Raw genomic sequence first — 24648 nt, 5'->3', positions numbered from 1 at the left:
TCCAGTGGCTACATGTTTAACACAGGAGAAAAAAAAAGGGTAAGCCTGTGACTTTAGGCAGCTATAAGCTTAAGGGGAAAAAAAAAGGTAACTTTAAATCTTTCGTACCCAGTAAATGCCAGCTCTAGCCAACGTGATACCAGTTAGTCCTAGGTTACTAATTAGTTTACATTAGGTTACTTAATTAGTTTGTTGATGTAAAAAAGACAACAACCTATCTAAACAAAATCCCCTAGATACAGGGGGAAATATAAAAATAACCAATTAAACTATATATAATATTTTAATAATAGATGAATTATATATATCATATAATTAAATTATAACAAAGGTCCATAATACGACACAAAAGGAAATCCAAAACCTATATACTAAAATTTATATATTTTAAAAACTTATATAACAAAAAGTTTTTAAAATGTGCCTATTGGCTTTCATGTCTCTACAACAAAAGTTCTAAATTAACTTTAACATTTGCTAAAATGCACCAATTGACAGGATTTCATCAATTTAATCAATCCTGGGGCTCTAATTATACTCATACCAGGGGATCCCACTCAAAGTAATCATTGTATCCCATATAATCCTAAAAATATAACTAAATATAAATTAGACAAAAAATAGGTATGCCTTACTTTAGTTGTAGCATAGTTGTAGTGTACCTAAATTTCCCACATTCATAGTATCTCTTGCCCTAAAATATCCCATATTGGGCAAGGACAGACGGCCTGACATAATAAATAATAAATTAAAATTCTAAATAAGTCTTTGGCACTTACAAGTTAGCATAATCAATGGGACCTCATGGACTCCCAATTAAACTAATTAATATGGCCCAATGGAAGTTCAAACAAGACCTTCAAGGATTAAAACATATAAAACCTAACAAAGAGGTGATTATCCCCATTGCTTTTCATTTGAAAGCCCAATTTTGCCTGTTTTTAAACTAAGAAAAAACAAAGGATGTGTCATGATGAATCCCTACAACCCTAATGCTGTGGTTCCATCTGTTAGGACCCGCTCCCCTACATCCAATAATATTAGAATTGCTCACTCCATTTGTCCACAACCAGTAAATATTTTGCTCTTATAGATTTGGCAAATGTGGTCTGTTCAGTGCCTGTTTAACAGCCTCTTGGCTGTAGTCTGACATCACTGCTGAAGGGACACAATATACCTTTTACAGGCTACCCATCAGGTACCTCAACAACTTTGCTATCACACACAGTCTCAGAGGACAAGATCAGAACTGGATCCACCTTTCTCCAGGAGCACAGTTATGACAGTACATTGATGACACCCTCCTCCAAGGAGATTCACGTGACATACAGGTCCAACATTTTATAGTCTTCTTTGGGTTCTTGTGGCAACATATTCCTCATTTATAAATTTTATTTAATCTCACTGATGCTGCCATTTACATATCAGCCCACCTTAAATGGGGCTCCTTCCAACAAATGACTCTAAAATCTGTCCAAATTAAAATCAACAAGCTCTCCCATGAGTGCTTCAGAGACTTGTTCACTGTAGAGGCTTTGACAACCTCTTCTCGCATCTTCTGGAGTCTCTGGACCACCTCTGATGCCATTGGTTACTCAAGGGCTTCTGATGGAAGAAACCTCCCTCTCAACTTCTTGCTATACTTCATTAAAACAGCAATTGCTGGCTACAATACTTGGCTCCCCTAAAAATAGAGGCTCCCACAGACCTGAGCCTGTGACTCTCCATACAACCACCCATAATGCTTTTGGTCAGGGAAACAGCACCTGATAAGCTTGGCATGGCTACCGAGGCCTCCTTAAGACAGAATAGAGCTAAATCTGGGCATTCTGGCATGTTTCACCTGCAGGAGGGTGTGACCTCTCCTGTCCTTCATCCGGATAGCATGCCATGGTGCTGGAGAAGGTCACCTCTCCTCTAAGAACCCTTGGCTACCTGCGAAATCCCTTGAGGTTAACTGAGTGAACAGCAACGAGAATTTGTGGACTATATAAATAACACTACAACCATCATACATGATGGAGCTTGATAGACTCTTGCTACATTCCATCTCTTAGCCAGGATGTCTCTGATCATAAACAGGATCCAAGAAACAACATACTTGGCCAACCATCAGACACTCATTGTAGGACTGACTGCCCTGGCCAAAAAATGGCCTCATCTTCACATTTATTATAAATGGATGGACCATTACCTAAAAATTGTCCCCTTCAAGGTAAAGGGCTCTGGGGATCTCTTGCCTCACAGACACTCAAAATATAAATCAAAATCACACAAGTCTCTACATATAATAAGACCAGAACACAAGGCCCTGCCGGAACACTCCTATTCCCTTTAGCATTACAAACATTACTAATAATAACCAAGGTGCACATTTCACTTCTTAAAACACACAATACTGGACTCTTGAAAGAAACATTCAATGGAACTATCATATCCCTAAATGGTCCCAAATAGCTGATTTAACTGAGAAAAATAATGATCTCAATCACTTTTAAAATTCCAGTCCACCAAATACAGCCCTAAATGAGTTTCTATCTTGCTCTAGGGCTTAACTTATCTTAACAGATTTTTGGTTATGCCCCAATCTTATAAGGGGTGGAGGCCAGACCAAGGGAGCCTACTATTTTGGGACTAATTAACCACAGAGTGTCCCACTGGCCAAGAAGCTGCTCATCTGATATGGGACCCATTTGAACCTAAAATTCTATTAAAAAAATAAAACCTGTCAAGTGCAGCTGCACACCATTCTGTTGACTGTTGATCTTCTTTCTACTCAACTAGATGCTTTCATTGGTTTACAATCTGGAGGCCCAAAGCCCCAGGTAAGCCCTTGTTTCAATCAAACATGCCAAATGCTGAGACCCACACGAACCTGGATGGGTATCCACTTGGAAGGGACACCCTAGTCCACATTGTCCCAGTCCAAGGCCTCACCATTGAAGATGACTTTGTTTCCTGCACCAGAGACAACTTCATCCTGGACACTAAAACCTGTATCACAGTGATACCCAAGGACTACATCTCCTAAGGCATAAACTGGACACAGGTAATTTCTTTACTTTTTTCCTTTAATATTAGGGGTTCTATTGTGTTTCTGAGCTTGCTGTCTGCTTAGCTCACGATCCTTGTGTATTCATGACTCTTTGCCAAACACATACTCCTATACTTAAGGCCTAATGTGGAATCCAATAATGGTTAACATCATCTCCGCCATTCTAAATATTAATGGAGATTAGTGATTTCCCCAGGAGGCACCTGCCTCACATCAGTCAGTCCCTCCACCTCCTGGGGACAGGACCCCTCACGCCCCAGTGCCTTCTCCTACCATAACAACTTCCTGACCTGCATCTCTGACCATGACCACTCCTTCCCCTTAATTATACACAAATACCACTAACCTTAACATGTTCTTTACTAGATTGTCGTCTTTTATCCTCTCACAACATCACTGCCAGACCTTCCTCCTTCCCCTGAGAAATACACCAAGATATTATCATATATCTCATACTTATAGCATATTTTACATCTCCACCAAGATATTGTTAGAGACCCCCAAAATTTCAGATCTATTTTCTTGGCTAATGCCATAAAATAGAAAACCCATAACTTCTAGCCTGTAAGAAGTCCTTTTACTTTCACTTATGGTCCTTCTTTTTCTTCTCTCAGAATAAATATTTTCTATGCTGGTTAGGGCAACTATACCCTACTCTCTAAAAGTCACCACTATTATCACCTCAAAGTCTTATTAAAATAATGCCAAATAGTCACAAGGCCACTTGTTCTAACTGTGTTTTCTTAGATTCTGCATTTGTCAAGTTGGCAGCCACTAATCACAGGGCCAAAGCAAGAGTTAATTAACGTCATTGACCTCTCTCCCTCAGGTCAGCTTGCCTGGCGCAAACCGTTCAAGTGCAGCCCAGCCGACCCACGGCTGTGCCCCCACTGCCTCCTTTATCTAACTCTCCCATGCCAAGTGAATGTTTCCTCTGCCTTAAATCATCCCAGGACCAGACAACTAGGGACAGCCCATATGCCCCAAAGCCTGTGGAAATTTTTCAAACTAGCCAAACCTAAGCTGTGTATCCTGCCTTGCCTTCCCCACAGAAACCCTGATAGAGGCTGTGTCCTAGGCTTGCCCCTTCCTTCTACTTCTCCTCCTGCCCACCCCAGTCATCAGATACAGAGATATGTTCAAGGTATGTTATTTCAGGGGCTAAAGTGATAGTTTAACCTTCGGTCTGTAACGTGCCAATAAAATATTACAGGATGGAAAGGACCAAATGAGCAGAAACGAAGAGGGATATTTAAATCACTGTGGGGCACAATATTAGTAATTACATGAGTGTCAAGGCTGTTATGAATGCTTCAAATTTTCTGTTAACTGCATAATCTGGTGCAAAGGAGGATACAGTAGGTAGGTGGTGTGGGATTTGTGAGGTAACTTTTTTTTTTCTAGTGAGGAGACTGGCCCTGAGCTAACATCTGTTGCCAATCTTCCTTTTTTTAATATGTGGGACACCACCACAGCATGGCTTGATGAGCAGAGTGTAGGTCCGTACCTGGGATCCAAACCTGTGAACCCCGGGCCACCAAAGGGGAGCATGTGAATTTAACCAGTACACCACTGGGTTGGCCCCCATGAGGTAGCTTTTAAAATATTTTTGAAAAGGTATACTCTTAGGGGCTGGCCCTGTGGCCTACTGGTTCAGCATACTCTGGTTCAGCAGCCTAGGTTCATGCGCTTGGATCCCAGGTGCAGACCTATACCATTCATTAACCATGCTGTGGCAGTGACCCACATACAAAATAGAGGAGGATGGTGCATATGTTAGCTCAGGGATAATCTTCCTCAGGAAAAAGAAAAGTATTTTTTAAGGTGGTAAAGATTTCTGTTGCAAGCTAATTGACCACAAGAGGTAGAATCTCTTCTGAGTTATCAATACAAGCTTAAAGGAAGTTGCATTAAAAATAAAAGAATGGTCAAGTCAGTAACAATTTTTTACCAGATTAATATTTAATGGAGATCATTGTTTATACTTTGGACCTGTGATGTACAAATTAATAATCCTTATACTGATTTTAAATCTGTTGAAAATTAAGATAATTTTCTGATAAATGATGGACTGGTTCTTTAAAGTAAGCAAAAAATATTCATAAAATATGATATAGATACTTAAACAACAAAGGAGGTAGATAAAAATAGATTTGATAATTTTGGAATTAAGATAAAGATATAATTTTGTTATTAAGTAAACTCTATTGGCATTTCAATACACACAATTACAGTTGTTTGTACATAATGTCTAGACTTGACTAAAGTTGCTGGAATTTCAGATTATAAAAAATTGAGTAAGACTTTTTAAAGCATAGAAGAACAACACTCTGTTTTCTAGAGAGAAACAGTTAGAACTTTAAAAAAATCAGCTATTGGTGTCTGGAATTCCAGTCTTGAAATTTTCAATTTAGGTGAAAATAGCTGAGAAAAACAATTTGTAAATTATTTAGATACTTAATTTAGGTCATTAGAAACTGATAATGTGTTTTCTTTGAGGGTCAATTAATATCCAACGCCTTTATTTTAATGATTCTGACCCATAGACTGCATCTGCATAGGAAAATTGAAGCATAAAACAGAGCAACCACCCCAAACTTCAGAAGGTCATTGATGTTTTCAACGAATTTATCACACCCCTATATTACTCAGATGTTCTGATTTTTATTGTTCTGTTTCACATGATTTTTTTTTTAGACTGAGTATTCAGTCATCCTTTCTCTTTTTGAAAAATTTAAATAACAACAAAGTGTTACAGTATTATTAGCAAAACCAAATAAAACTACTTTAATTAAATATTTTATAAAAAAATTTGTAATAAGGAATTCTGCTATTTTCACCCACCTGATTGAATCCTTTCACTGTCCTGTCATTTTTCTTAAACAAAAGTTCATATTTCTTGGAAAACTATTAGAAATAATTAACAACTACAGCAAAGTTGCAGGGTATAAAATCAACTTACATAAATCAGTAGCATTTCTATACTCTAATAACGAACTAACAGAAAAAGAACTCAAGAAGACAATATCATTCATGATTGCAACAAAATGAATAAAATACCTTGGGGTGAATTTAACTAAGGAAGTGAAAGACCTATACAACGAAAACTACAAGACTTTCCTGAAAGAAATTGATGACGACATAAAGACATGGAAAGACATTCCATGTACATGGATTGGAAGAATAAACATAGCTAAAATATCTATACTACCTAAAGCAATCTACAGATTCAACACAATCCCAATTAGAATCCCAATGACATTCTTTACAGAAATGGAACAAAGAGTCCTAAAATTCGTATGGGGCAACAAAAGACCCCAAATTGCTAAAGCAATCCTGAGAAAAAAGAACAAAGCTGGAGGCATCACAATCCCTGACTTCAAAGCATACTACAAAGCTACAGTAATCAAAACAGCATGGTACTGGTACAAAAACAGGTGCACAGATCAGTGGAACAGAATTGAAAGCCCAGAAATAGAACCACACATCTATGGACAGCTAATCTTCGACAAAGGAGCTGAGGGCATACAATGGAGAAAAGAAAGTCTCTTCAACAAATGGTGCTGGACAAACTGGACACCCACATGTGAAAGAATGAAAATTGACCATTCTTTTTCACCATTCACAAAAATAAACTCAAAATGGATCAAAGACCTAAAGGTAAGAGCTGAAACCATAAGGCTTCTAGAAGACAATATAGGCAGTACACTCTTAGACATCAGTATTAAAAGGATCTTTTCGGACACCATGTCTTCTCAGATGAGGGAAACAATAGAAAGAATAAACAAATGGGACTTCATCAGACTAAAGAGCTTCTTCAAGGCAAGGGAAAACAGGATTGAAACAAAAAAACAACCCACTAATTGGGAAAAAATATTTACAAGTTATTCATCCGACAAAGGGTTAATCTCCATAATTTATAAAGAACTCACACAGCTCAACAACAAAAAATCAAACAACCCGATCAAAAAACGGGCAGGGGACGTAAACAGACATTTCTCCAAAGAAGATATACGGATGGCCAATAGACACATGAGAAGATGCTCACCATCACTAATCATCAGGGAAATGCAAATCAAAGCTACACTAAGATATCACCTTACACCTGATAGAATGGCAAAAATATCCAAAACAAAAAGTGACAAATGTTGGAGAGGTTGTGGAGAAAAAGGACCCCTCATACACTGCTGGTGCAGCCACTATGGAAAACAGTATGGAGATTTCTCAAAAACTTAAAAATAGAAATACCTTATGACCCAGCCATCCCACTACTGGGTATCTATCCAAAGAACTTGAAATCAGCAATTCCAAAAGTCCCATGCACCCCTATGTTCATTGCAGCATTATTTACAATAGCTAAGATGTGGAAGCAACCTAAGTGCCCATCAACTGATGATTGGATAAAGAAAATATGGCATATGGGGCTGGCCCCATGGCCGAGTGGTTAAGTTCGCGCGCTCTGCTGCAGGCTGCCCAGTGTTTCGTTGGTTCGAATCCTGGGCGCGGACATGGCACTGCTCATCAAACCACACTGAGGCAGCGTCCCACATGCCACAACTAGAAGGACCCACAACGAAGAATATACAACTATGTACCGGGGGGCTTTGGGGAGAAAAAGGAAAAAAATAAAATCGTTAAAAAAAAAAAGAAAATATGGTATATATATACAATGGAATACTACTCAGCCATAAAATAGAATATAATCGTCCCATTCACAGCAACATGGATGAACCTTGAGGGTATTATGTTAAGTGAAATAAGCCAGATAGAGAAAGACGAACTCTGTATGACTCCACTCATAGGTGGAAGTCAAACATAGAGACAAAGAGAACTGATTGGTGGTTACCAGGGGAGAGGGGGGCTGGGAGGAGGGCACAAAGGGTGAAGTGGTGCACCCACAACAGGACTAACAATAATGTACAACTGAAATTTCACAAGGTTGTAAGCTATCATAATCTTAATAAAAAGTTAAAAAAACACTACATTAAGATATCATCTTACACCCATTAGAATGGCAAAAATAACTAAAACAAAAAGTAACAAATGTTGGAGAGGTTGTGGAGAAAAAGGAACCCTCATACACTGCTGGTGGGAATGCAAACTGGTGCAGCCACTATGGAAAACAGTATGGAGAGTCCTCAAAAAATTAAAAATAGAAATACCATATGACCCAGCCATCCCACTACTGGGTATCTACCCAAAGAACTTGAAATCAGCAATTCCAAAAGTCCCATGCACCCCTATGTTCATTGCAGCATTATTTACAATAGCTAAGATGTGGAAGCAACCTAAGTGCCCATCAACTGATGACTGGATAAAGAAGATATGGTATAGATATATACAATGGAATACTACTCAGCCATAAAAAAGGATAAAATCGTCTCATTCATAACAACATGGACGGACCTTGAGGGTATTATGTTAAGTGAAATAAGCCAGAAAGAGAAAGACAGTCTCTGTATGACTCTGCTCATATGTGGAAGTTAAACATGTAGACAAAGAGAACAGATTAGTGGCTACCAGGGGAAAGGGGAGTTGAGGGTGGGCACAAAGGGTGAAGGGGTGCACCTACAACATGACTGACAAACAATAATGTACAACTGAAACTTCACAAGGTTGTAAACTATCGTAATCGCAATAAAAAGTTAAAAAAATAAAAGTTCAGATTTCTTGGCCTGTCCTAAGTGACTTCCCAGAACAACCACCCTCCTCATTTCCTGCTGCTGTCCCATCTCTCATACTCCACATGTAGGAGATTCGCCCCACTCCAGTACGGCTGCACGCCTTCCTTACATGGGTCATTCCAGGTGATTTTCCTCCAGTCAAAAAGATGAATTCAATAATACTTCGAAAACACATTTAAATAAAACAAAACAAAACTAACAAAAAACTTTCCTGAAATCTCTACAAGGCCCAAAGTGAAAGACTTCCCTCGGATGTTAAGCTCAGCAATTTCTCTCCCTTCCACTATTTAAAAATGTCCGAAATTTCTCCATAGAAGAACCTAACAGTTAGACTGAGGAATCTTTGTTTCATTATGTACATGATGTTCATTTTTAGCTCCACATTAAGATTGATGCAAACAGGGACATTACTGCCCTTATATGCAATAGTGTCAAACACTCCTGACATTTAAGAGGTCCTCAATATTAACTAAAGTTGAAATCAATATTTGAATGCAATGAAGAGAACAGACTCATAGCACTGCAGACAGTTTAGAAAATAGTCTTCCTTGTCCTGCAGGCAAAGCAGAGCTGAGAGATACGCATGTCGTTGAGAATTAGCACAAAGGTGCTGAGTGTTGGAAAACATGAGGCCACGAGCACAGAGAAGTTCGTCATCCACTGGCCTCGATATGCAGCTAGAGTCATCCAAATTGTCAAAACAATGTAGAGTGAATACAATGTAACAAAGAGCTCACGAGGATCACGATGGTGCGTGTGGCTCTGACCTCATGGGAGGGTATGGTGGAGAGTCTGTTGCTGCAAATGTGTTGGACCTGCTGCTTGTATGTGTGCAGGACAACAATTACAGAGCCACTGGCCCAGACCGTAATGCCTAAACTCATAATGTCAGGGGAAAAATATATCATTGTGTATATTGTGCCTATAAAACCCTCTTGCATACGCCAAGAGCAAAATCCATAATCATTTTTCACATTAAAGTTCTTCGTGTTCAATGGACCATTTAATATTACAGGAATACATGAATTTATCAAGAGATGCAGGATCCAGCAGAGGAAACAGCAGAAGCCAATGAATTTTAGAGATCTAATCTTGAGCTCCATCCATCTCCAAATACTAGGGTTCAGCTTAATGGCCTGGAATCTGATACCGACCTGGATATCAGTTTCCCCACATTAAACCCAGCATATATGGGGTTAAAACCAAAACACTCATTCCCTGCTTACTCTCTGGCTTCCTGGCTCCAGAATCCACTATCCTCCATGGAGACAGACACTGTCAAGGACAAGCACCTGGACTATCTCCTCCCACAAAGAGATATGGGCTGGTGGGAAAGCTGCTGACCAGCAAGGTCACAGGCTTTCTCTTCTCTGCAAGTGTCTCAAGGCCAAAGACAGGCTGGTGGGAAAGCTCCGACCAGCAAGGCCATATGCTCCCCCTCCCCTACCTAAAGCCCCAAATAAAAACCCTTCCTTTTAGCTTTTTGGGGAGTTTGGGATTTGAGCGTTAGCTGCCCTCTCTCCTTGCTCAGCACTGTGCAAAAAAATAAAATTCCTACTTTCTTCCACACACCCAGTGTCAGAGATTGGCTTGCTGCGCAACGGGTGAGCGAACTCACTTCAGGTTCGGTAACAAATCCATGGAAGAGGCAGATAGTGCTAAAGGAAACTCCTGTGTCCACTCTGTGAAGATAAAAGGCAAGTTTACATCCAGTATCATCCAGGAAATATCGCCATCCAAAAGCTGCCAGTGTCTGAGGTACACTTTTAGAGAAAAGAACCATGGTGTTGGCCAAAACCAGCTGCATGAGAATCACATCCGTGGGTCTCAAATTATGTCCAGAGAGCAAAGTGAAGTTATAAAGACAAAAAACAGAGATATTTCCCACAAGGCCAACTCCTGTCTGAGTGAGGAAGATAATCCTCGTTTCCAAACTGGCAGAAAACACCACATTAGTACCTAGAGGACACGTATTGAATGAACAATTAAGTAAATGAAAATAAATATGTCACCATCACCATGTCCCTCAATTTTCAATACTTAGCCTACATCTCATATAGCCTCACTTTAAGTGGGCATTTAGAATTTTTGCCCACGTGTGCAAAGGCAATGCAGTGAAGATTAGGACTGTAAAAAGGCTCAGCATCCACCTACCACGTAGATGCAGATGGCAGCACTGCAGCACGGGCTTCTCCCCAGCTGTGGCGATGAGGGAAGGAGAGCCCTGTGCACAGAGACGGATTTTCCCCACTATATGTTCTTACATGAAAAAGGCAAGATACAGACATGAGTAGAGTATGTTTCCTTTTCTTATTTTTAAGAAAGTAGAGGACTATAAATACAGGGGCAGAGATTGAACAGGATGGAAGGATAGAAACGTAAACTAGGCTTCATGAAGTAGTCTGTGTTACATTTTGACTTATTCAAATATACACATATCACATAATTGTTGAAAAATATTAATCAAAATCAGATATCAAAATCCATAAAATTCAAAGTTAATTGAAAAAATTACCCTTACTGTCTACCAGCATAGTGTTCCATGTGTACTTGTAAAAAACATTTCATATTACACAGAGGTACATATGAAAGCAAAAATACCTAACAGATATATTAAACTGTTGTCCATACTCATATTTTGCAAATTATACTGACATAAGCTATTAGAAACATATAAAAAAAGTCTATTAACATAATTAGTAAACATGACTTTCAGCATAAGACAAAATAATACATACAAATTTTAAAATAAAAACTCAAAACCCGGGGCTGGCCCCGTGGCCGAGTGGTTGGGCTCGCACGCTCCGCTGCAGGCGGCCCAGTGTTTCGTTGGTTCGGATCCTGGGTGCGGACATGGCACCGCTCATCGAGCCACGCTGGGGCGGCGTCCTGCATGCCACGGCTGGAGGGACCCACAACGAAGAGTATGCAACTATGTACTGGAGGGCTTTGGGGAGAAAAAGGAAAAAATAAAATCTTTAAAACAAACAAACAAAAAACCCCTCAAAACCCTATAAATTTTGGGAGAAATAATGCATGTAGTGTACAAGTTAAAACACATATGTATTCCCTATTTCTTTTCATTGAAAGAGTCTAAACATCATAAACAAGTCCATAGGAGTGACCACCTAAAGTACCAAGTTATGATGTCTGAATGCCACTTCTCAGTCATAGAAAGCAAAGTAGCTTGAAGAAAAGTGATGCTTCTGGGTTTGGGGCAGAAAATGTCTAAGATGTCCCTAAAACTTCTTGTCAAGCATAATAGTTAGCCACATGTTTCTTTAAGCTTTTAATTTTTCCGGATGTGGGAGATAGAATGAGCGTTCCTTTTCTCTAAATAAATGTTAACATCCTTCTAATTAAGACAGAATTTTAAAGGCATATTATTACCGACTCCGTTTAGCCCAACATACTCTCTCCACACAAAACAAAATGCACATACCAGCTCCTGTCACTCAGACACCAGATGTCGGCTCAGCAGCCAGGAGTCATCTTCTCTATCTTATTGCTCCTCTCTTGCCTGTAGCACAAAGCCTTGAGAGTGAAAACAACGAGGGTCTCTGTGTTTAGTCAGGACAAGGGAGAGGAAATTTCAGAGATGGCTGCAACAGGAGAGAGAGAAGAGAGATGTCAAGCAGGCTCAATACAAGCGAATGAGGGTGGCAATATGCCAAGGGTTTCCTAAAAAAAAATCTGTCCTGAATATACCTCTGTGTGTGTGTGTGTCTGTTTCTGTGTTTATGGTTTTATGTTCCAATCCCAAAAAACAGAATTACTTTTCCCTATGTATGACTGAATTTTCCTGATGAAGTCCGTCTCAGAATCTGACACGTATCTGAAAACAATCGCTATTTACGTGATCGGCATTTGCTGCTGGGGAAGTGGATGCCCGGCAGCACCGGTGCAGAGGTAGCAAGGAGCAGCTCAACCCTGAGATAAGTAAAGGTTTGGGTTCCACGATCTCATCTCCCTGTTGGAAAGTGATTATTATTTCACCTGTAAGCACAGGGACAATGTCTGCATGGGGACTGGAGATTATCTCTGAAAAACATTTGTGAATTGCGCAAATTATTGAAAGCTATTAAAGTGAATAAACATATCCAACAGAAGTGGCGGAAAGGTGAGTGGGACCACACATTTGAAATAAACAATAATCCCGGTGGAAATTAAGTAGAGGACCCTGAGATCGAATAAGTGAGAGACATCGAGCACAGGGCTCTGCTGGATTTGAAATCATCTTGGTGGTTTTGTCTTCAAAATATGATTCTTTTTTTGTTCCTGAGACTCTGAGGCACTGAGACTGAAGCGAGGACTGTACCTGAACAGTTAGGAGGAATAGCCAGAGTGGTTCAAAGAGATAGGAGGATTACAGCGACATGCTTATTCAGGGCTTCTAGAAATATTTATTTTCAAGTTTATGTGGGTCATAGACTTTTCCGGGTACAGGGGATATATCAGTACATAGAACATTAAAATAATTTTGCCCTCATGGAACTTTTATTCTGGTTGAGGGAAACAGACAATAAATGATGCACCCAAGTTATTACATATTATTATTATGCAGCACATTATTAGAAGCTGCTGGGCTCCATGGGAAAGGGAAAAGAATAGGACATAGGTATAATCAAACATGAGAGTAGGCGTGATTTACAAAACTGAAGAGGAAGATCAAAGGAAGACTCAAAATGATGATACTATCTTAGAAAATGCTTTAACAAGATGAGGAAAAACAGATTTATTTCTTCTTTTCCAATCCATGTCGATGTATATTTTTTCTCGTTGTTATCTGTGAAATAGTCCTTACAGCCTAAAGTTCAAGAACAATAGATACCGCGATGGTTCTTCTTTCATCCCTGAACTTAGGTGAAATACTTTAAGAATGGATCCTATGTTTGGTGTTTGTGGTGAGGTTTTTGTTGTTCTTGATACTTATTAGAAGTTTAAGGAGGATCCCTTCTATTTCTAGTTTATTTTTAAAATGTCAAGAAGATTCAAAATTATGTCAAACTATTTGATTCATCTGAGTTGATTATATGATAGATCCTGTTTCCTACTAAGCGTGAAACACATGAAATAATTTTTGCATTTTGAAAATTATGATATAATTTCAAACTTATAGGAAAGCTGCAAGAATTTTAAAAGATACACTTGTAAGCCCTTTATCCAAATTTAACAATTGTTTATCTTTTGCTCCATTTACTTTATCCTTTTTTGTCTCTCTTTCTCTACATAAATACATTTCCTACATGTGTGTTTATACACACACATACATATATATATTTTTCTGAATAATTGGTGTATAATTTGGAAAGATTTTTTCCCATTTACAAGTGAATATTTCAGTGCATAATTCTTGAAAGCCCAGAAATTTCCTTATATATAATCGGAGTACTATAACAAAATTAGGAATTTCAATATTGGCACAATACTATTATTTAAACAACACATAATACATTTCCATCATTTGTTCCAATATTGTCCTTCTTAAGTATTTTCCTTTGTGCAGAACCAAATTCAAATTCATGTATATCATTTAGTTTTCATGTCTCTTTAGATTTCTTTGATAAAACAGTTCCTCAGCCCTCAGCTGAATTCTCTGGACTTACACTTTGAGATTACAGGCCCACTAGTTTTGAAATTTTTCCTCTATTTCTTTAATGTTTTCAATTTTTTAGAACAAGTCTTTGAATATTTTGCAGAGAAACAACAAAAGGAATAGTGTGTTGTTCTCGTGGCATCATATCAAGAGGCACATGTGATGTTCCTGTTTTTCAATATTGATGATGTTAGTTTTTGGTACTTTAATTCTGTCAGGCCTCTCAACTTTAAATCTACTATTTTTCCCACTATATTTAGTAAATATCTAGTAGGAGATATTTTTAAACTATGTAAATATCCTAATCCATATCAGTCTTTCACCCCTAGTTTTAAAAGCCACTGATGATTTTCTTTTTTTTTTTAAGATTTTATTTTTTCCTTTTTCTCTCCAAAGCCCCCCGGTACATAGTTGTATATTGTTCGTTGTGGGTCCTTCTAATTGTGGCATGTGGGACGCTGCCTCAGCGTGGTTTGATGAGCAGTGCCATGTCCACGCCCAGGATTCGAACTAATGAAACAATGGGCAGCCTGCAGCAGAGCGCGCGAACTTAACCACTCGGCCACGGGGCCAGCCCCACACTGATGATTTTCTAACTCTCTCAGTCCATACTTATTAATTGATATTCTACTTGAGATAGACTTTCCATTCCCCTTATTATTCGTTCATCTACTCATATCCACATGGATTCTTAAATACTTCATTGTGTTATAATACATGACTGTCATTATTTACTTTGATGCTCAGGTGTTCTCAGATTGGGCCAATGAGAGCTCCCTCAAGCTGGCTTCTTTGCCCTTGGGTCAGGTCATCATTGTTCTTTGGGCACTTCTTTCTGGTGCAACAAAAAATTCCAGAGTCATCTTGTAAATTCCTTGCCCTGCTCAGGAATCATCCTTTTCTCCACGGAGTTTTACTTCCTTTTTGTGGAGAATGGTATTGAGAAACTAGGTTCTAGGCATTAGATGGGTTTAATGCTACTGGTGAGCCATTGCTTCTAGATTCTCTCAGAATCAATGAAATTAGGTTCACAAATGCTATCCAGCCAATGGCACAAGCAAAATCATTAGCCTGAGTTCAAGAAATATATATTTTTAGTAATGTTTATGTTAAGTAATGTTTATACTAAGGAAAATGCACAAACCTTAACTGTACAATTTGAAGAGTTTGGCAAATGCATTTATCCATGTAATTCAAGTCCCCAAAAAAGTATAGATCAATTCCATGACACCAGAAAATTCCCAATTGCCTGTTAGAGAGGCAACCGTTTTTCTGATAGTTTAAAAACACACTTTAGGTTTTATTTGTTCTGTAAATTCATAGAAGAGGAATCACTTACAACCATTTTGTATCTGGCTTTTCTAACTCCTCAGAGAGTCATCCAAGATGACGTATCAGTAGTTTATCCCTTTTATTGATAAGTAGGATTCAATATATATATATATTTTTCCTCCCCAAGCTGCACAGTGCATGGTTGTATATCCTAGTTGTACGTCCTTCTAGTTCTTTTATGTGAGCCATGACCACAGTATGGCAACTGACAAACAGGTGACTTTTTCTGAATCATCTCACACTAAAGTCTTGACTCTGGAACAACTACAACACTATATTAAATAAACATTTAAAGTATCCACAGAACCAAAAGAGGAGATAAAGAAACACGAAGTTGACTGTATAGAGAGTTGGCAGTGTAATCATGCAGAGAGAAATTCTTTTTAAGTTACTTTTAAACACAAGAGTTTTAAACAAATCTCCTAAGTCAGATATAGATTAAAGACAACATTCTGACAAAAAAAAAAAAAAAATTCTTTAACTGTGGTCTTTTGTCATGTAGTTAGTAAAAATATGGTTATTGGGGTTTTTTAAAAGTTTTTATTAAGATTATGATAGTTTACAACCTTGTGAAATTTCAGTTGTACATTATTGTTAGTCCCGTTGTAGGTGCACCACTTCACCCTTTGTGCCCTCCCCCCAACCCCCCTCTCCCCTGGTAACCACCAATCAGTTTTCTTTGTCTCTATGTTTAACTTCCACCTATGAGTGGAGTCATACAGAGTTCGTCTTTCTCTATCTGGCTTATTTCACTTAACATAATACCTTCAAGGTCCATCCATGTTGCTGTGAATGGGATGATTGTATCCTATTTTATGGCTGAGTAGCATTCCACTGTATATATATATATATATATATATATATATATATATATATATATACACCATATTTTCTTTATCCAATCATCAGTTGATGGGCACTTAGGCTGCTTCCACATTTTAGCTATTGTAAATAATGCTGCAATGAACATAGGGGTGCATGGGACTTTTGGAATTGCTGATTTCAAGTTCTTTGGATAGATACCCAGTAGTGGGATGGCTGGGTCATAAGGTATTTCTATTTTTAAGTTTTTGAGAAATCTCCATACTGTTTTCCATAGTGGCTGCACCAGTTTGCATTCCCACCAGCAGTGTATGAGGGGTCCTTTTTCTCCACAACCTCTCCAACATTTGTCACTTTTTGTTTTGGATATTTTTGCCATTCTATCAGGTGTAAGGTGATATCTTAGTGTAGCTTTGATTTGCATTTCCCTGATGATTAGTGATGGTGAGCATCTTTTCATGTGTCTATTGGTCATCCGTATATCTTCTTTGGAGAAATGTCTGTTCATGTCCCCTGCCCGTTTTTTGATCGGGTTGTTTGATTTTTTGTTGTTGAGCTGTGTGAGTTCTTTATAAATTATGGAGATTAACCCTTTGTCGGATGAATAACTTGTAAATATTTTTTCCCAATTAGTGGGTTGTTTTTTTGTTTCAATCCTGTTTTCCCTTGCCTTGAAGAAGCTCTTTAGTCTGATGAAGTCCCATTTGTTTATTCTTTCTATTGTTTCCCTCATCTGAGAAGACATGGTGTCCGAAAAGATCCTTTTAGTACTGATGTCAAAGAGTGTACTGCCTATATTGTCTTCTAGAAGCCTTATGGTTTCAGCTCTTACCTTTAGGTCTTTGATCCATTTTGAGTTTATTTTTGTGAATGGTGAAAAAGAATGGTCAATTTTCATTCTTTCACATGTGGGTGTCCAGTTTGTCCAGCACCATTTGTTGAAGAGACTTTCTTTTCTCCATTGTATGCCCTCAGCTCCTTTGTCGAAGATTAGCTGTCCATAGATGTGTGGTTTTATTTCTGGGCTTTCAATTCTGTTCCATTGATCTGTGCACCTGTTTTTGTACCAGTACCATGCTGTTTTGATTACTGTAGCTTTGTAGTATGCTTTGAAGTCAGGGATTGTGATGCCTCCAGCTTTGTTCTTTTTTCTCAGGATTGCTTTAGCAATTTGGGGTCTTTTGTTGCCCCATATGAATTTTAGGACTCTTTGTTCCATTTCTGTAAAGAATGTCATTGGGATTCTGATTGGGATTGTGTTGAATCTGTAGATTGCTTTCGGTAGTATGGACATTTTAACTATGCTTATTCATCCAATCCATGTACATGGAATGTCTTTCCATCTCTTTATGTCGTCATCAATTACTTTCAGGAAAGTCTTGTAGTTTTCGTTGTATAGGTCTTTCACTTTCTTGGTTAAATTTACCCCAAGGTATTTTATTCTTTTTGTTGCACTTGTGAATGGGTTGAGTTCTTGGGTTCTTTTTCTGTTAGTTCATTGTTAGAGTATAGAAATGCTACTGATTTATGTATGTTGATTTTATACCCTGAAACTTGCTGTAGCTGTCGATTATTTCTAATAGTTTTCCTACGGATTCTTTGGGGTTTTCTATATATAAGATCATGTCATCTGCAAACAGCGAGAGTTTCACTTCTTCATTGCCTATTTGGATTCCTTTTATTTCTTTTTCCCGCTGAATTGCTCTGGTCAAAACCTCCAGTACTATGTTGAATAAGAGTGGTGAAACTGGACACCCTTGTCTTGTTCCTGTTCTCAGAGGGATGGTTTTCAGTTTTTGCCCATTGAGTATGATGTTGGCTGTGGGTGTGTCATATATGGCCTTTATTATGTTGAGGTACTTTCCTTCTATACCCATTTTATTGAGAGTTTTTATCATAAATGGATGTTGGATCTTGTCAAATGCTTTCTCTGCATCTATTGAGATGATCATGTGGTTTTTGCTTTTCATTTTGTTAATGTGGTGTATCACGTTGATTGACTTGTGGATGTTGAACCATCCCTGTGTCCCTGGTATAGATCCCACTTGATCATGGTATATAATCTTTTTAATGTATTGCTGTATTTGGGTTGCCAAAATTTTGGTGAGGATTTTTGCATCTATGTTCATCAGTGATATTGGCCTGTAGTTTTCCTTCTTTGTGTTGTCCATGTCAGGTTTTGGGATCAGGGTGATGTTGGCTTCATAGAATGTGTTAGGGAGTGCTCTATCTTCCTCAATTTTCTGGAATAGTTTGAGAAGGATAGGTATTAAATCTTCTTTGAATGTTTGGTAGAATTCTCCAGAGAAGCTGTCTGATCCTGGACTTTTATTTTTGGGGAGGTTTTTGATCACTGTTTTGATTTCTTTACTTGTGATTGGTCTATTCAGATTCTTTATTTCTTCCTGCTTCAGTTTTGTGAGGTTGTAAGAGTCTAAGAATTTATCCATTTCTTCTAGGTTGTCCAATTTGTTGGAATATAGTTTTTCATAGTATTCTCTTATGATCCTTTGTATTTCTGTGGTATCCACTGTGATTTCTCCTTTCTGATTTCTAATTTTATTTATTTGAGTCTTCTCTATTTTTTTATTAGTGAGTCTGGCTAAGGGTTTGTCAATTTTGTTTATTTTTTTGAAGAACCAACTCTTTGTTTCATTGATTCTTTCTACTGTCTTTTTTGTTTCAATATCGTTTATTTCTGCCCTAATTTTTATTATTTCCCTTCTTCTACTGACTTTGGGCTTTGTTTGTTCTTCTTTTTCTAATTTGGTTATTGTTTTTAAACAGATATAATTAAATAATAATAACAGCATCACTGGGAAATAAGGTTTCCAGCAACAAGAAATAAAATATAAATATAAAACCATGAAGTCCTGTAAAACCACTATATCATTAAATTTGTTTTGCAGAATCAGTATGCAGCCATAACACCATATTTTTTAAACCTATTTTTTCCACTCCATTTCCAGGGAAAGGTTCTAGTTGCAATGAGCACCTCTATCACCTATATTGTCAATTCTATATACAACTTCTTCATAAAAGGAACCAGAGTTTTTTGAACAAGAAGCTTGATCTCAAGTCTGGGACAGAAAATTTACAAGATGAAGGTGAAACACTTTTTCAAACAAGACAGCAGGGAAGATAACAAAGATAACAAAATGTGATTATGTGTAAAGGGCCCTGGTGCCAATTTGAAAGGGCTCTCACTGCCAAAGATGATTACAAATGAACTGAAACACATCATTAAGTTAAAAACCCATATGCCCCACTGATATTATAAAAATAATAATCCAACATTGCATAACCTTAAGAGAATTTCAAGGAAAACAGTTCTGATGACTCATAAATAAGGGGGATGATATCAAGCATTTATTTTGCCTTTTCTGCACAGACTCCCTTTCTGGGCAACTAATATGCTGATGAGAGAATGTCTTTTTTCATAGACAAATTCTATCTGATGGCTTCCTGAGCCCAGTCTTCCCATGAAATAATTTTGAAAGATCTAAGATCATTAAAAAAATACATATTGTTAAAAAAGGATAACAAAAGAGACTTTTTCATGCTACTCAATTAAAACATTTAATAAATAAATTATATTAACAGAGGAAGCTATCCTGACAATTCTCAGTGCCCATATTAATAAGTTTGATAAAAGACAAAAATTCTAACAAATGTTATAAACAAGTATTCTAGGAGAAAAATAATCATAAAAACATTAAATGTTCATCTCATGTGATTATGAAAATATTCATTAAATATTAAATGAGCTTTGATTTTTCACCATTAAGGTATATAATTTTCCATAATTTCTTATATATTGAAATTTTAATATGGATCCCCTGATAAATATTTTGTGTCATCCTTTGTATCTATAAAAAAATGATTAAATGCAATTACTATTTTAGAGTTCTTTAAGTGGACTAAAAATATCAAAATGTTTCAGGAACCTTCGGAGTACAGAATGTTATTGATATATATCACAGCCTAATCACTTACAGTTTTAACAGCCACTTTTAACTCATATGGAATGTTTCTGTAAAGATCTAGATTTTTATACAGTTTTCAAATGTTCGAAATGAGGAATATTTTAAATAAAACTTTTATTTGCAATCCTATTCCACTGGTGTACATTTTGTTAAATAAATCACATAATTAAAATTTAAAAGCAAAAACTAGAATTAAGAATTTGGGGAAGAAATCAACTGACTCTTGATAAACATAAGACCCTCTGGGTAGAAATAGGAGTGAAAGAACACATCCTCCAAGCAACAATGATGTATGCTCTGAGGACTTCAGTGAGTATATTTTGTAGAGGGAATAGAGAGAATGATTAAGACAGAAGAGCAAGTAAGAGAGAAGGTATTGCATATTTCGAAATAAATCCAATGTTTCTGAAAGAATCCACAGCAATGACGGCAGTGCTCACCCTCCGGATGGAGAGCAGGACACAGAGGAGTGGCAGAGCACATCAAAGAGGAACGTCTACTCTAAGGTTACAAACATATGGCTCCTTCAGAACTTTCGTGGCAGATATTGACATAGCAGTCCTTAAAAAGAAAACATAGGGAATCACATTTAGGATAAAAATGACAAATAGAATTAGATCAATGAAGCGAACTAAGTGAAGGGAAAAGGGAAAGAGTCAAATTAAATTAAAGATAAGTTTACATAATAAATGGGTAGGTCAATCGACTTGGTGTGAAAATTAACAAAGTTTGCATTATCCAGACTTCAACTGAGAATCCCCAAATTACTGTGGTTACTGATCCCATCTGTCCACTAAGGACTCAGCACTCCCCTGCTCACAGGTATTCTCTGGATAGCCTCATTAAGAGCATCCTGCTCACGGGAAAAGGGTAAAGCACATAGCTGGTTAGAATTTTGAATGCCAGAATAACAAACCATCTTATTAATGGTGGGTGGACAGCTGTGGTGACTCTCAGAGTCCCCGCTGATGCAGAGAAGCTGAGGTGTCTGAGCGCTGATACGTTACTATATTACTAAATGAATAGGAATATCAAAGCACATTTAAAAACTGTAGTCTTTTAGTCACTTTTCCTTCAATGAGACATTTCTGTACAGCAGAGATGAAAGCATACTATTGTCCACGGAGGGTGGAAATTTGGAGACGCTCTACTACAGACCAATTAAGCGCAACTGGCTCCCAGAGGAGAAGAAACCAAATGCCAGCACTAGCCACTGGCTATGTTATCTTATTGCCCTTCATGTCCCTATAGAGAAGAGGTTTAGAGGAAATAGTTTCAATGTCAGTGGGTTTGTCAGTGACATGGTAGAAGAGATTTCAGGCCACAGAAAGATGGAGGGGGGACGCCAGGCAGCCCCAGAGGAGTGAGGCATGGTCAACAGCATTCCTCTGAATCCCTCAGAACACCTCCCTCCCGCCTGTTTATTTGTGTTCGTGTTTCATCATGAACTGTTGGATGAAGCAGAACTGTTTCATCCATATACTATTTCCCACTGGAAATATAAGACGATGAGATGGATTCTCTTCCTTCTAAGAGCCTAACAGTTATTTGAAAAAAAAATACCTACTTACCGAATTGATGTTTGATGCCAGGGCAGTGACTGCAGGGGCAGCATCCATGCTGGTTGGAAAGGGGTCACTGGACACTAAGATAAGGGTTTGAGACTCAGTGAGCTCATCCCCCTGCTGGGGAGTGATTATCATTTCACCTGTAACTATGCTTAGAGCTCATGGTATCTGCATAGGGATTTGAGATTATGTCTGAAAAACAACTGTGATTTGTGCACAACACTGACAGCAGTTAATGTTTGTTAGTAAAATTATCCAAGAGATGAAGTGAACAGAAATAACTACAGGAAAGTTTTATTTTGGGTGTCTAAAAAATGATACGGTGTCATGGGAAGGCCAGCAGATGACACAGGTCTAAGGAGCAAGAGAATGAAGCAGAGAATGCATGCTGATTCCTGCCCATCCTGAGTGGCTTTATTCCTTTCCTCAAAATTATTTTTTGACTCCCAAGAAACCTACAATAACAGCCTTGGGGGGTGTGTGTGTGCGTGAGAGAGAGAGAGAGAGAGGGAGAGAGAAAGACAGGAAAAAGTTGCCAGAGGGTAAAAACCACTCATGTTTTGCTCTAGCACACACGTGGTAAGCAAGTCCTCTGTGCCAGGGACTTTGTAAGTGAACGGGTTACATCAGGAAACCAACCAGGTAAAGAAGCTTGTCCTCATGTAACTTATTTTCTAGTTGAGGATGACAAACAGAAACATAGATAATTTTGTTACTCTGCTAAAAAGGAATGCCACTGTGGACAACGAGCATAGTGAGTGGTGTGTGCTGTGGTAGGATGTGTGACAATCGTAGCTAGAATAGTAAGGAGAGAGGTCTCATGAATTAGAGGATATTTGAGTAAAGAACTGAAGAAGGGGAGGGGTTGAGCTGTGTGTACATCTTGTTTTCAGGCAGAAGAAATAGCCAGTATAGAGGCCCAGAGGCCCAAGAGCCTGCCTGGAATGCCCAGGCAAGAGCAAGCAGCGTGATGCATCTAAGGGCAGTTAGAAGGAGAGGGTTGAGAGACAGAGTCAGGGGGCAAGAACTGGTAAATCTTGCAGGCACCATGGGCTCCTGTAACAGTTAGGGCTTAGTTTTATAGGCAGTCAGAGCCCAGAGCCCAGAAGTGGTACGCAGCTGTTCTGTTGAGAATACACCATGGAAGGGAAGATTCTGGGTGCGAGATGACTTGGAGGGAGCAGGGTTGAAGATAAAAAGTGGTCAAAACCCTGGTAAATTCTGAAAGTGAAGCCAACAGGAATTCTATGGGATAGATGTGAAGTGTGAAGAGAAACAGAGGATTCAAGGATGAGTCTGGGATTTTTTTGCCTGGGCAAGTGGAATCTGAGTTGCTATCAAAAGGGATAGGGAAGGCTGGAGTTGGCATAGGTTTTTAGGGAAGATCAGGAGTTTGGTTATGAACCTGTTCAGTCTCAGGTGCCTACTAGACATCTAAGGATAATGCCAACTAGGGAATTAGCTATCAGTCCGAAATTTGGGAGTAGAAGCCAGGCTGAATACATACTTTGAGAACTGTTAGATCATAGATGGTATATCAGTCATAAGACAGGGTGAGATTCCACAGAAATGAAATCAGAGTTCAGGAGATGAAAACAGGGAGCACAGAAAATACCCTTGAGATGCTGTTGCACAAAAGTAAGAGACAGGGAAGAGGCAGGGAGCATTTTCGGCCAAGGAGTGAGTGGGACGCTATTACTTATGGAGAAGACAGTATTTACAATCCAGTTTGTAAAAGCAAAAATAGATCATCGATGGCTCAAATCAACATGAGATTTGACCAAGCACAGGGTCAGATTCGGATTGCTCATTTCCTCCAGGAAGTTTTATCCCTTGTGCCCTTGCTATGCAAAGCTATTTTGGTGCAGGTATTGCATTACCATGTTTTCACAGCAAATTGAATCACCTGAGAGTGATCATCTCTATCCCAAATTATGACATGGTTTTGAAAGAAGGATTTTTCTTTTTTGATATATTACATCTATATTCTCATAAATATTTTCCTGGCATAGATTATTCCATCCTTTACTTTTATGATTCCCTTGTTCTCATGCTTAATAGTATCTTTCAAAACTCATAGGACAGCATTTGTTTGATTGGACTATGACTACATGGAATAATACTAATGTGGCTCTGGTTTTCGGTTCTCGTTTCACAGGATGCTATCTCTATGTAGGAGACTTGACCTGTAGAAGATTTAAGTTGATCAATAATAAATTAGTTACATTCTTAATAGCTCAACATGTATACACCATAAAGTATAGATAGATGTAGATCAAGGAGGCAAAGTAATTGTAAAATTAGAACAAAATATGGAAAACACTTTTGCTGGTAATATTTCATGCTTCAGCTGTCTCTTTAAATCCATACTGATCACTCACTGTTTATTACATAATGCATAGTCTGTGAGTTTAATCGTCTATCAGATTATATGATATTGGGCAAGTGCTTGCTGTCCAATTAAACTTGATTGTCTTGACATAAGAAGGCCATTGGTCACAGGGGTAGACTGTTCTGTGAGAGTTGAGTCCGCAGGCCTGGAACAAGCCTGAGCTGTTTTGCTGAAGTACTTGCACAACAGTGACTCATGGGCAAAGCCACACAC

The 24648-nt window shown here is 38.2% G+C and overlaps 2 protein-coding genes across 5 annotated transcripts in view; both read right to left on the bottom strand.

The window, feature by feature from the left end:
* Positions 1 to 4998: 4998 nt before the first annotated feature.
* Positions 4999 to 9914, bottom strand: LOC139073581 (vomeronasal type-1 receptor 1-like; the record flags this gene model as incomplete). Its single annotated transcript, XM_070558731.1, is given in 2 exon segments — positions 4999 to 9470; positions 9473 to 9914. Coding segments are annotated over 2 exon segments (642 nt in total), but the record flags the coding sequence as incomplete, so codon positions are not given.
* LOC103553599 (zinc finger protein 134-like) overlaps positions 4999 to 24648 on the bottom strand; it is a 59686-nt gene continuing 40036 nt past the window's right edge. For all 4 annotated transcript variants that reach the window (XR_011522474.1, XR_011522475.1, XR_011522472.1 and 1 more), the window contains exons 7-8: positions 12182 to 12341; positions 4999 to 11686 (exon numbers count right to left, since the gene is read on the bottom strand). The gene's annotated coding sequence lies outside the window, so the exon portion shown is untranslated. The remainder of the gene's footprint in view (positions 11687 to 12181; positions 12342 to 24648) is intronic.

The sequence above is a fragment of the Equus przewalskii genome, chromosome 9 (genome assembly GCF_037783145.1).
Source record: "Equus przewalskii isolate Varuska chromosome 9, EquPr2, whole genome shotgun sequence".
NCBI lineage: Eukaryota > Metazoa > Chordata > Mammalia > Perissodactyla > Equidae > Equus > Equus przewalskii.
The sequence above is the reverse complement of the archived record's forward strand: the minus strand, read 5'-3'. Positions and strand labels throughout refer to the sequence as shown.